The 13,801-nt window shown below is 35.5% G+C and overlaps 1 protein-coding gene across 4 annotated transcripts; it reads left to right on the top strand.

Moving 5' to 3' along the window:
- Positions 1 to 551: 551 nt before the first annotated feature.
- On the top strand, positions 552 to 12,849 carry LOC127647021 (sphingomyelin phosphodiesterase 2-like). Of its 4 annotated transcripts, XM_052131074.1 has the most exons (12): positions 5,809 to 5,849; positions 5,930 to 5,976; positions 6,340 to 6,429; positions 6,890 to 6,986; positions 7,698 to 7,774; positions 7,930 to 8,023; positions 8,809 to 8,898; positions 8,973 to 9,055; positions 9,246 to 9,378; positions 9,465 to 9,569; positions 11,204 to 11,372; positions 11,677 to 12,849. In XM_052131074.1, exons 3-12 carry the CDS (start codon positions 6,380 to 6,382, stop codon positions 12,093 to 12,095), a joined length of 1,317 nt encoding a protein of 438 aa, XP_051987034.1. In that variant the 5' UTR covers positions 5,809 to 5,849; positions 5,930 to 5,976; positions 6,340 to 6,379; the 3' UTR covers positions 12,096 to 12,849. The 4 variants fall into 4 exon arrangements, with proteins under 4 accessions (XP_051987031.1, XP_051987032.1, XP_051987034.1 ...); XM_052131071.1 differs by lacking the exons at positions 5,809 to 5,849; positions 5,930 to 5,976 and adding an exon at positions 552 to 948; XM_052131072.1 differs by lacking the exon at positions 5,930 to 5,976 and having other exon boundaries at positions 5,735 to 5,849.
- The last annotated feature ends 952 nt before the right edge of the window (positions 12,850 to 13,801 follow it).

The raw sequence follows: 13,801 nt of genomic DNA, 5'->3' as shown, positions 1-13,801 counted from the left end.
TATTTGTCCTGAAGGCCATGAGTGTAACTATTTAGGGTACACATTGTATTATTGATGTATTATAGGAACTGAGGTTGAAATATCAAAACTCCCCAAAAAATACCTTTGGCTAAATCTATGCCGTTGGCATTAACAGTCAAAATGATCAAGAAGATAAAAATGTCCTGAAGGTAGCACAAAGTTTAAGGAGATCCGTCAGGACTGATGTTTGGTGCGGCCTGTAAGGTTAATTTAAGAAATAATCATTTGAAAAAGGTTTATCAGATAAGAAGTCCTTTGTCATGGATGAATTATCTCTTGTTAATGAATTCTGTAGTAATATTGTAATGCATGCATGCTCCGTTGTGATACATTATCAGTTGTATCAACCTGAACACCCCAATCAAACCCGCCCACTATGCCATTGCAAGAGAAAACTCCATTTCCCAACATTCCACAGCAGCGTTGTTAATGACGTTGCCGTTACGTATGTACGTAACTTGCATGCTGCAGGCTTTCAGCAAAGTGTTGGAAGGTGGCGCTTTTTAGTTAAAGCAAAACTTGATTAATAGTAGTTGCGGAGGGATACTGTTTCGATGCATTACGTATAAATTATAGAAAATCATGCACGCCAATTTCAGTGTGTTGATCAAGTTTTATTTTTCACATTAATGTCGTCAGCTTTTAGATGGACATGTTTGGTCATTTAGCAATCTTTAAAGGTTTCAAGTTAACAAAGTAAAAAAAAAAAATGCATAAAGCTCAATACATTAACACGTTTGTATTGAACGACATCCAGGTCACTGGCAGATGAGGAAGTAGTGGACTCTTCTAACCAATGGACACGAAATAGCTCGCAGTGTGTTCCTTAAAGTTCGTTTATTACACCGTTTATAACGCAGTTTGCACGCGGAGTGAAATAGATTTGGATGGTTTTGTACGCAACATTATTTCAAATATCAATGCAAGGTAAGATCAACTGTACGACATCAGATATTGTCCACGTTATATATGTTTACATTATTTACATCGAGCAAGTCGTTTTACTTCTCTAGCGTTGACTTGGGCCCATGCTTGTTTACAGTGGCACTAAGAAGTATTTGAACACTTAAGTCACACTTAAAACGCCATTGCATTAGATACAATAATATTAGTGCATTACTAAGTAATTAATTACTTTAATCCAATTACTTTTTCATAAAAGTAAAGTAAGGTTTACTCTTAATGTAATTACTTCTGATGTAAATGTGTTAAATACTGTATAGACTTCTAGAACAATTCTATATAAAACAAGAGTGAATTTTAAATCGAAATTAATGTTTAAAATGTATGTTGTCTAATTTAACGCAGCCTTCTTAAATTCTTTGGTCAGTTCATGAATAATTTATTTGATTTGATATGATTTATTTGAAAGGATTAAAAGATCAGTTTCATGTCTATCCTTGTATTTTTCACCTGGTCATGGTTGATAAGGGTTTTAGAAAGTAATTAATAAGTAATGCAGTTACATTTCAGACAGAGTAATTAGTAATCTAATTACACTGTAGATGTAGTAGAAACTAATTACTTTTTTAGAGTAACTTACCCAACACTGCATTTGATCAACATAAAGTGTCAAAATCAGGGTTGCCAACTCTCACTCATTTGGCGTAAGACACGCTTTCAGGCTCTGTCTCACGCTCTCTTTCTTCCCAAGTAAATCTCACTCCAAATAACAATGTTTCAATTTGGATTTTTCCATCAGCATGACACTCAATTTCATCTTGCACGCGCAGCATTTTTGCACGCTCAATTTCATCTTGCACGCGCAGAACATTTTTGCACGCTCAATTTCATCTTGCACGCGCAGAATGTTTGCGCGCTCAATTTCATCTTGCACGCGCAGCATTTTTGCACGCTCAATTTCATCTTGCACGCGCAGAACATTTTTGCGCGCTCAATTTCATCTTGCACGCGCAGAACATTTTTGCACGCTCAATTTCATCTTGCACGCGCAGAACATTTTTGAGTTTCATTTCATCTTGCATGTGTAGAACATTTTTGCGCGCTCAATTTCATCTTGCACGCGCAGAACATTTTTGCGCGCTCAATTTCATCTTGCACGCGCAGAACATTTTTGCACGCTCAATTTCATCTTGCACGCGCAGAACATTTTTGCACGCTCAATTTCATCTTGCACGCGCAGAACATTTTTGCATGCTCAATTTCATCTTGCACGCACAGAACATTTTTGCACGCTCAATTTCATCTTGCACGCGCAGAGCATTTTTGCACGCTCAATTTCATCTTGCACGCGCAGAACATTTTTGCACGCTCAATTTCATCTTGCACGCGCAGAACATTTTTGAGTTTCATTTCATCTTGCTTGTGTAGAAAATTTTTGTGTGCTCAATTTCATCTTGGACACGCAGAACATTTTTTGCACGCTCAATTTCATCTTGCACGCCAAGAGAACATTTTTGCACGCTCAATTTCATCTTGCACGCGCAGAGAACTTTTTTGCACGCTCAATTTCATCTTGCACGCGCAGAACATTTTTGAGTTTCATTTCATCTTGCATGTGTAGAACATTTTTGTGCGCTCAATTTCATCTTGCACGCGCAGAACATTTTTGCACGCTCAATTTCATCTTGCACGCGCAGAACATTTTTGCGCGCTCAATTTCATCTTGCACGCGCAGAACATTTTTGCACGCTCAATTTCATCTTGCACGCAGCAGAACATTTTTGCATGCTCAATTTCATCTTGCACGCACGAGAACATTTTTGACGCTCAATTTCATCTTGCTGCACGCCAGAGAACATTTTTGTAGCTCAATTTCATCTTGCACGCAGCAGAGCATTTTTTGCATGCTCAATTTCATCTTGCACGCGCAGAACATTTTTGAGTTTCATTTCATCTTGCATGTGTAGAAAATTTTTGTGCGCTCAATTTCATCTTGCACGCAGCAGAACATTTTTTGCAGCTCAATTTCATCTTGCACGCAGCAGAACATTTTTGCACGCTCAATTTCATCTTGCATGCGCAGAACATTTTTGCAGCTCAATTTCATCTTGCACGCAGCAGAACATTTTTGCAGCTCAATTTCATCTTGCACGCGCATGAGCATTTTTTGCACGCTCAATTTCATCTTGCACGCAAGCAGAACATTTTTGCGTGCTCAATTTCATCTTGCACGCGCAGAACATTTTTGTGCGCTCAATTTCATCTTGCACGCCAGAGAACATTTTTGCACGCTCAATTTCATCTTGCACGCAGCAGAACATTTTTTGCGGCTCAATTTCATCTTGCACGCGCGAGAACATTTTTAGCGCTCAATTTCATCTTGCACGCGCAGAGAACATTTTTGCACGCTCAATTTCATCTTGCACGCAGCAGAACATTTTTGCATGCTCAATTTCATCTTGCACGCAGCGAGAACATTTTTGTGCGCTCAATTTCATCTTGCACGCGCAGAACATTTTTGCACGCTCAATTTCATCTTGCACGCGCAGAACATTTTTGCGCGCTCAATTTCATCTTGCACGCGCAGAACATTTTTGTGCGCTCAATTTCATCTTGCACGCGCAGAACATTTTTGCGCGCTCAATTTCATCTTGCACGCGCAGAACATTTTTGCGCGCTCAATTTCATCTTACACGAAATTGAATTCAAAATGCTCTTAATATGAATTCAAAATTCATATTAAGAGCATTAGTTTTGTGGTGTTCTGCATGTGCCACAATTCTGCACACGCAGAAATGTTTTGTGCTCTCAAAATATAATTTTGCATGTGCAAGATTAAATTCTGAGCACACAAAAATTATCTGCGCCTGCAGAATTGTGGCACATGCAGAACACCACAAAACTAATGCTCTTAATATGAATTCTACCAGAGATTATTTAGCAGAGACGGGCCACTACTATAAAAATAAATGGGAGAAATTGGAACGCCCAACGGCAGCCAACAGTGAACGGGTGTAGAAAGGAAGTCCCGCCTTACAAGTAAAAGAGCCAATTATATTTTAAATACAGACATTGCCTGTCAATAAACTCGACAATGTGTTTTATTAGCATAATATGAGGTAAAGAATCACAATTATGATGCCAGTGTTGTTGATTTGAAATCTGTTCTTTTGATCGTAATCTTGACCAAACGTTTAAGAGATTTTGGTCATTCTCCATTACAGTACTAGTACAGTACAGCCATGATGCCAAGAAACCATGTTAGTACCATGATACTTTATACATTATACTTGGCACAGTCCTAGTCACTTGTGTAATATCTTTATATTAAGCAGTAAGTGTGGATCACTGGTGCCTCTATGGTGCTTGAGCGCAGCTGCTGTGTCTGTGTTTACAGTTCCTGGATGATCAGAACGTACGAGCGATGCTGATTCGTCCTGTTTGAAAATGAATACAGGCTTGTTTTCACTGTCATCACACGCATATGTTGACTTTATTGTGTCCACTGAGATTCAGTTTCTGAAATATGTTTATGTATAAATTGCTGGAAAGTTACGTACAAGCTGGAAGGCACTTTGCGGCTTTCAGAAGAAATTCAAATAAAGGTTTGTTTATATGAAATGGCCAGTCAGAATACTTCAGAAAGGAAAACATTGTAATAAATCGTGTTAATAAGCTGGATGTTTTCTGGTATTCCTCCATCATGGCTGGCATTTTCACAGTATGTCTGGATGCCTTTTTAAGTGTCTTTACTTTCAACACCTCTATCTGACCAAAAACATTATCATGGGTGTTTTGATAAGCTGGTATAAAACATGACTTTGGATTTTAACCATTTGACAATGTGAGAAAATTCACAACAAGAAAAATATATAAAATATTCACACACAAGAAAAATAAAAATAATATATAATCACTTATAATAAATATAGAATACAAATTATAAATATGTAGGATAAATTATAAATATACTGTAGAATACAATAAAATATTTTATGATTTAAGAAGTTAAAAATACAATAAAAAAAATAAAAATACATAGGCTAAAATATAATTACAAATACTATACAATAGTAACATTTAAAAATATTTTTTATTAATATATAAAAGATATAAATGAATAAATCTATAGTCTTAAATATATTTATAAAATATAATGCAATATTAAAATTAATGTTTAAAATAATTTAAAAAATAAAATAAAATAAAATACAAATACATACAATAATACAATAAAATTATATAAAACAAATTATATGTAGGCTTAAATGTATAATAAAAATACAAAACAATATTAACAGTAACATTTTAAAAATATTTGAAAATTAAAAATACAATACAATAAAAATATATACAATAAAATAATAAAAACATTATTTAAAAATACAATATGAACATTTAAAAATATTTGAATACAATAAAATATTAACATTTAACATTTAAAAATATTTTTTATTAAAAATACGTACAATAATAATAAATTATAAAGAATGATCAAATAATCAATATATAGACTTAAATATACATTAAATGTTTTTTTTATGTCTTAAAAATACTTAAAAACCCAAAAGAGTAGACAATAAAATACAATCAAAATAAAAAAAAATGCAAATAAAAAAATAAATAAACTATTCTAAAGAAAATTAAGAAATAAAACGTATCTTTTCTTCTTTCAAATGAATTATTTAAAAGTTGCTGTTCAGTTCCTGTTGCAGTCTGTCAGGGTTATTGTGTACAGTGTTGACACAGCAAGTTCTGTAAAGGGACCTTTGACCTCTCAGGATAGAGGTGGAGCCATTAACATATCCAGCAGAATTGTTGGGCGCCAGGCTCTATGATTTATGAGCATCTGTTTGTCAGACAAGCCTTTCAAAGCTGTCCATTGTATCAACGACTTTTCTCTGTGGATTTACTCTTGTTCCAAGGTATTTCAATTGCTCGTACACTCTCTGAAGTTGCTTGTAGGCTGTATTCTGTAGGCAAAATAAGGACTAACGTATAACAGTTCTGCAGGTCATGGTTTAGTGGAGATAAATGTCCTAGCCAAGCAAGGTAAATGTAATGTAAATGTAGTTTTACACTTGTAATGTGTCTTTGGGTTATTTGCTTTGTGTGATAATGAGGTGGTAGTTGCAATCTGTTTGCTGATTAAAACATGTCTATTGTTGTATTTAATTTGTCTCTATTTATTTGAATAGTTCTTTTACTATGTATGTTGTTCCAAGCAGCTTTACAAAGGTTATCTGGTCAAAGGTTTTCTGTGCATTATTTTGTGTAAATGTAAAAAATGTTTAAGCCCTGATTAGATTGAGAAAATGCATATCTGAATCATATCAATACTCGGTGTTGTTTTGGCACTAGTTTGAGCTGAACAGGTTCCACTAACAATCGGAATTCTTTCCCCTGTCACAACAGACTGGCTCATACCATCCAAAAAGACCCCACACTCATCGCCATGCCAACATCTGCACCAATCAGATTACGTGTCTTCTCTCTCAACTGCTGGTGAGTTCACACTTCACATTGTACACACGTCCTAAAATAAGAAATAAGAAATATATCATATCACATTTATATCATCATTTAGAGTCATTGCTAGAATATTGCAAGGTAAAACATTTTTTACAGGATTTACATAGTTCCCGATTGGACTATTATGATTCCCAAAACAATAAAGAAGAATTGAAAATTGAAAATTAAACTTCAGTCGCTTTGCAAATAACTGGTCGTGTAAACACCCTTTAATAATCATATAAGATCCTATTGGATAAACAGAGCTTATTTAATAGATCTCTTATTTGATTGATCTCTATAAAAACCAACAACTCCTGTAATTGCATTGAAATGATGAATAATAAATTAAGAAATATTCATGAATGTTAGCTAATAGTGTAAATTAAGTCAATTGTGAGTGTATTTCCTGTATACCAATATGGTTTAATTGTGTTTGTTGTGATTGATTTAGGGGGATCAGGTACGTCAGTAAGCACTGCGTAGAGCGTTTCGTTTTGATCGGAGACCTGCTGAATAAAGAGGAGCTTGATATCGCATTACTGCAAGAGGTCAAACAAATAAACAAGCACACAAACAGATGTTTACAAACATGGATGCATGAATAATATTGAGCAACAACAGTCAAAAGTTTTCTAAAAGACCCCATTCCAGATTTACAAAATGTGGCTATATATATATATATATATATATATATACATATCACCTACCATTACTTTGAGGAGCTGATTATCTTTAAAACAAGCCCACAAACAAGGTAATTGGATTCATAGATCATTAGATAATCCACATGAAGCACAATGTTACATATGGCCACCAGGAGATGGCGCCAAATACATGATACAGACTTAATGATGACTCAAATGGCACAGAATAAAAACTAATTACTAAAATCATGTCTGCATGCTATACAGACCTTTTGTCATTATTGTTATTGCTTGTGTAATTTGTTCTTATGTTTATTATGTTTTATTTGTTTGGAGAGGCTTTTGGACACTATGATAATGTTTTGTTTGTTATGCTATAACTTTTGATTGCTTTGTCGTATCAACACAAAAGTTCTATCAGATACATTTGACATGATTCAGAATGAAACAAAAGCAGTTTTTCGGAGCCACCTTATTTACACCCTGAGATACATAATGTAAAATCAGAAAATAAGAAAAATATACAATTTTACCCTGATAAATTATTAAACATTATAATTTGTTTTGTGTTTTGATGTAAGATTACATCAATGTAAAATTCATGATGTTTTACAGGTGTGGTGTGAGAAAGACTTTCTCTTTCTAAAGAAGAAACTTGGCAATGTTTATCCATATTCACATTACTTTAAAAGGTAAGTATTGAGTTTTGAATGCATAGAAATGGCATGTGACAACATTTGATAGGCATTTTCTTTGTCCCAAAAAAGTAGTTTGTGCAATGTACAAGTTCATACACAAAAGAAGAGGGGTTAGCCAAGTATTTTCTACTAATCAATTTCTTCCTTAGTGGTTTTATAGGAAGCGGTCTGGCCGTATTCTCCAAACACAGAATCCATGATGCTTTCCTGTACAGATACTCATTAAATGGCTATCCTTACATGGTGGGTCTGCACCATTCAAGCACAAACATCCTAAACTATGCTGATGTTCTACTTTACATGAAAAGAAAGAAAGAAAGAGAAAAAAGAAAGAAAAAAATTGAACATAGTAGCATGTATTTGGACACTTAAATCACACTTAAGTATTAACACACTTAAATATTTCAGAAAAAGAATTTAAATATGTTTGAAATGTATGATAAATCATATTTAGAATAGATATACTTTTGTAAATTAAGATAAAAAGTATTTTGAGATGTTCTCGGTCATCAGGTAAACATTGATGTTAGCTTGACAAAATTTTGTATAGAGAGAAAGAAAGAAAACAGGGCAAGAGAGAGAGAGAGACAGTTTAAAGGTCTTGTTTACATTTGAATTTTTGAATTTCAATTTGACGATGAAGTTTGAATTGTCTTGACCCATTTAAACATTCCGTTAATGCAAGTCTATGGGATTTTAAGGATATGTGATCGCCTGCTGTGCAAAAAATATAATTCTGAACAGTTCGATAAGTCAAAGCAACCCGTGTCAGAACAGTCTGAAGGTCTGTGCCAAGTTTGTTGGATGTAGCTTGAAAGCTGTAGGAGGAGTTACAGTCTGAAATTTTGGTCTTTGAAAAAAAACATGTCTTTAGAATGGCTTTGTCAAGCCAACATAATGACTGTTTCCAAACGGAAGGTCCCGCCCCAACCTCACTCCATTGATTGAGTCAGTGTTGCCGTGTCAGGTTGCTCAAACAAACAGAGCAATGTTTTAAATGCACCTCTAATCTATCCTTCTTACATCAGGCCCAACATGGAGACTGGTTCGGTGGCAAGGCTGTCGGCAAGGTCTTGCTCAACATCAGTGGACTGACAGTTCATGTCTTCGTCACTCATGTAAGTTCTTCCAAAATATGTGTATACACATATGGTTGTGTTGTGGAGTTGCAAGCTGTTTGTTTTTCCCGCAGTTGCATGCAGAGTACTGCAGAGAGAGAGACTCGTATCTACCGCACAGAGTGGTGCAGACATGGGAGCTACAACAGTTCATAAGGTATTAAAACACTCTTTATTTGGTCCTTTGAAAAGTAGTGAATTAAAACTGTACTAACTTAACTGAGTCTCAAACATTCTCATATAAACCTAAACTTTCTTCTAAATTCTATGATCGTGGCCATGGGTGTCTACCGACATTTTCAGATTTCTATTTACATTGCTCACTACTAAAAGCGTTTTCTTTGAAGGCATACTAGTGCTGGAGCGGATGTGGTGATCCTGGGCGGAGATTTAAACATGCATCCGGACGATCTCGGTACCAGACTGTTGCGTAACTGCACCGGACTACTGGATTGTTTCACTGAGGCCACCAGCTTTGATGTTTGTATTGCAGCTTGATATTTCCTGAAATCTTGAAATAGCAATGTGCGATCTAAAGTTGTGATTATGCCCGTCATTAATACCAGGGATGTGAGGGGGGAAACACACACATAACTGAGAATCCTTTCACAAACACGGATGAGCTCATTCCATATGAGGGAGGAATTCGGATAGACTACATCCTTTTCAAGGTAAATATTGTAGTTTAATAAAATTATAGCAACAACAGCAAACATTTTGATTTATGGGTGAATCTCATGAACAAAAACAAAATCACCACAAGAAAATGAAGCCTATTTTTAAGACCATAAAGGTTTTGGGATTTGAGACCCAATTTTCAGTAGCCTACTGTAATGCACAAAAATGTCATCCTCATTAAAGCCTTTTATTTACATTTTAAAGGACATTTGTAAAGTACAATGGCAAGTATAGAGTATATAATGGTAGTGTCTGTTGTACGTCATTTAATTTAATGCTGACCGATGGCGATCCATTCTTGCCTTATTAGTGCAGAGTTGATCACAATTTGTGGGCTTCTGCTTGTCCACTCGCCTTTTGAGGATTGACCACAGGTTCTCTATGGGATTAAGATCCGGGGAGTTGCCTGGCCACGGATCCAAAATTTCAATGTAATGTTCTCCGAGCTACTTCATTATCACTCTTGCCTTGTGACATGGTGCTCCATCATGCTGGAAAATGCACGGATCATCACCAAATTGCTCCTTGATTGTTGGGAGAAGTTGCTCTTGCAGGACGTTTTGATACCATTCTTTATTCATAGCAGTGTTTTGGGCAGAATTGTGAGAGATCCCACTCCCTGTGATGAAAAGCAACCACACACACAGATGGTCTCAGGATGCTTCACTGTTGGCAAGACACAGGACTCATGGTAGCGATCACCTTTTCTTCTCTGGACTATCTATTTTCCAGATGTCCCAAACAGTGGGAAGGGGGCTTCATCAGAGAAAATATCTTTGCACCAGTGTTCTACTGTCCAATCCTTGTACTTCCTGCAGAATTTCAGTCTGTCCTTGATGTTTTTCTTGGAGAGAAGTGGCTTCTTTGCTGCCCTTCTTGACATCAGTCCATTATCCAAAAGTCTTCGCCTCACTGTGCATGCAGATTCACTCACACCAACCTGCTGCCAATATTGAGCAAGCACTGCACTGGTGGTGACACGATTCTGTAGCAGACTCCTCAGGAGGAGACTGTCCTGGCGCTTGCTGGACACTCTGGGACGTGCTGAAGCCTTCCTCACTGCAGTTGAACCTCTCTCCTTGAAGTTCTTGATGATCCGGTAAATGGTTCTTTCAGGTGCAATATTCTTTGCAGCAATTTCCTTGCATGTGAGGCCATTTTGATGCAAAGCGATGATGGTTGCACGTCTTTCTTTAGAGGTAACCAATGCTAACAAGAACACAATGATTGGAAACACTTCTTCCCTCCTTTTATAGCAATCAGTCTGCTCTTATAATCCAATCAGAATCATTCACACTTTCCCTGGTGCTGCTGATATGATTAGTGAAATGATGTTAGCTGGTCATTTTGTGCCAGGACCATTTGGGTTTTTGTGATAAAGTTCATTTTTTTGGCCATTGAAGCTTTTTGCAATTATTTAAAATTCATTCAACCAATTGAATTCATGAATCATTTAATATTAATTGAAACAAATGTTAATTTAGATATAATAGAAGTAATTAATTAATATGCATAATTTAATTAACGTTAATTAACATTTATTGAAAAATGTTATCTAAATTAAGAGACTACAGTCTACTTTCTTGACTTATTTCCATTCTGAATGCTAAATTCTGTTTGTTGGCAGGGATCTGGGCAAGTAGATGCAAGTTGTGAGTCTTTGTCCACTACCAAGGGTCCTGTTCCTGGGCAACCCTTCCCTTACTCTGACCACGAGGCTCTTACTGCCGAATTGCTGCTAACTCCCACTAAAAAGGGCTATGGATGTTCAGAGAGAGAATTTGGCTGTGTTGCAGGTATTTGTGCTTTAGTTTTTAGGTTTTCAAATATTAATTACACACAAATGATTTGTGGTTTTCCCAGTGCCTGGGAAAGCATCTCACCGATAAACTAATACTCTGCAAATTGGTGCCCAAATATAATGACTGCTTAAATTTACATAAATGTTTTTGGATATGCAAGACACTCTTAAATATTAGCTCACTCAAAGTTGAAAACAACATAACAAAGGCATGACAATGGGGTAAAAATTCTTTTTTTTAATTGTTATTATTATTATTATTTTTATTTATGCTACATTTTGTATTTTCTTTCTCTCAGATAAGATTCCCGACCTGGTAAATATGGTAAACGAAGCTCGTACTGAAGTGAAGGTGGGTCTACACTGTGCTGAGCGCATGCGTCACACCACGTCTCGTACAGGCATCATGGGTCTTGTTTTGTTACTACTTGAGCTTGCCATCGCTGCTGTGCCATTATTTGCTCTGGGAGCTGAACAGCCATTCCCTAAAGCCTCCTTTTACCTCTTGGGGGCACTTTGCTTTGCCATCCTACTCTCCACATTGCTGCTGTACATCTTCTACAGTATGGAGGTGAAGGCATTGCAAGGAGCTGAGGACCAGATGAGATTGTCATTGCGTAGCCTTCAGGAAAGTCTTAAGGTGTCCCCCAAGGTTCTGTCCTCGGACCTTTTTCAAAATCCACCAGACGATCCCGCTACTTTGGAGCCAGATAACTGAACACAATGTTGTGTTTGGGAGAGGAAATTGTCTGGGTCACTATTTTAGGATGTCTTAACTGAGAGCTCCTCTTGTTTTATTACTTTTGCATACTTTTACGTACTATTTGAGGGCTTTTGGTTTGACCAGACATTTTTTTACTGTTCAAAAGTTTGGAATCACTATGAATTATTCATGTATTTTAAAGAAATTTATATATTTTTTTTTTCACCAAGGATGCATTAAATTGAAAAAAAAAATGACAGTATAGATATTTGATAAATGACTATTTATATTTACAAATTTCTTCAATGTATATTACTGGTTTGGTATGTGCCTACTTTTCTTTAAAAAAAAAAAAAAAAAAAAGAGCAAAAATCAAGGTCAGGCACTTTTATTTTATTTTATTTTTTCAGAAAAAAATTTTAAAGGCAGAAATGTGAATCTTTTAATTTTATAAAAGCACTTGCAATTCTTCTTGTGTATTATTTGAGCTGTAAAGTTTAAATCGTCATTTGTATGGACGTTTATGTGTTTGTGGCAACGAAGTTGTAAAATTGGATTTAACTGCACAGAAAAGTTATGTTACGTAAAATTATGTTAACGCATATATTGTTTACATTTTGTGGCCATACTTTTGCAATCGTGATTATTTTAACATTTACAGATTGTCCCCATTGACTTCCATTGTACGTGCCTCACTGTAGCCCAGATTTTTGCTTTTTTTAAAGAAAAAGAGAGTCGATTTTTTTTTTATTTTTGTTGTAATCAACATTATACCACAAATGCTTTCAATTGAGCTTAACTTGTATTGAACCCGGAATATTCCTTTAAGAAGCGCAACCGATTTGAACTAAGGCACACCAGAAATATTTCGTAACGATTATGTAACAATGTGTTAATAGTAGACTGAAGGAATTGAAGGAATGGCCTCTAAAAATTGGGCTTTGCCAGCACGTGTATAAAAAAATTTTATAAATAAAAAGGTAAAATTTGAATAGCAAATATACAAAAATAGCAAAATAGAAAACTGCTATTTCAAACCGTATAGTCATTTACAATATCACAGGTTCTTATTGTATTTTTGATCAATTAAATCCTACATTGGTGATCAGAAGCATTATTTTGAATGTCTTCATGATTCCAAACGGTTGAGTAACTTATAAGAAAACCACAGGAAAGTCAGTCAAAATAATTCCAAGGAAATCCACTTAGTCGTAGAAGAATGGACCACAATTAATCACATATGTAGCAGCTCATTATTGCTTGTCACAGAGGCTTTATGATTCTATCCTTTTGTTTACTCAGTATTGTCACGTTAACTTTTGTAAACCGAGACCTGCTGGGCAGGTGTCTCCGTTCTTTTTTATGTTAAATCTTTCCAGTCCTCAGCTATTATGAGTTTATGTACTTCTATCGAGATTACATATCCATTTTGGGAACTGATACTAAAAACAACCCCATGTCTTCAGATATTTTACAGTTTATGTCTTGGATAATGAAGCAGAGGACTGTTTAACTGTAGGTGGTGCTGTCAATAGTTACTTTGTCAAACCACTCCATAACTGTATAATGGGGTTGTCCTTTTCGTCTAACCTGTCAACAACCATATTTATTTCTGATTTAACACTTTACATAACTGTATATTTTATAAAATAAATAAACAATACACAGACATTGTGTTCCTTTTATCACTGTAGCTCAACTAGTAGAGCATGGCACTTGCA

The sequence above is a fragment of the Xyrauchen texanus genome, chromosome 7, assembly GCF_025860055.1.
Source record: "Xyrauchen texanus isolate HMW12.3.18 chromosome 7, RBS_HiC_50CHRs, whole genome shotgun sequence".
Classification (NCBI taxonomy): domain Eukaryota; kingdom Metazoa; phylum Chordata; class Actinopteri; order Cypriniformes; family Catostomidae; genus Xyrauchen; species Xyrauchen texanus.
Note: the sequence above shows the minus strand (reverse complement) of the source record. Positions and strands in the feature narration are given on the sequence as shown.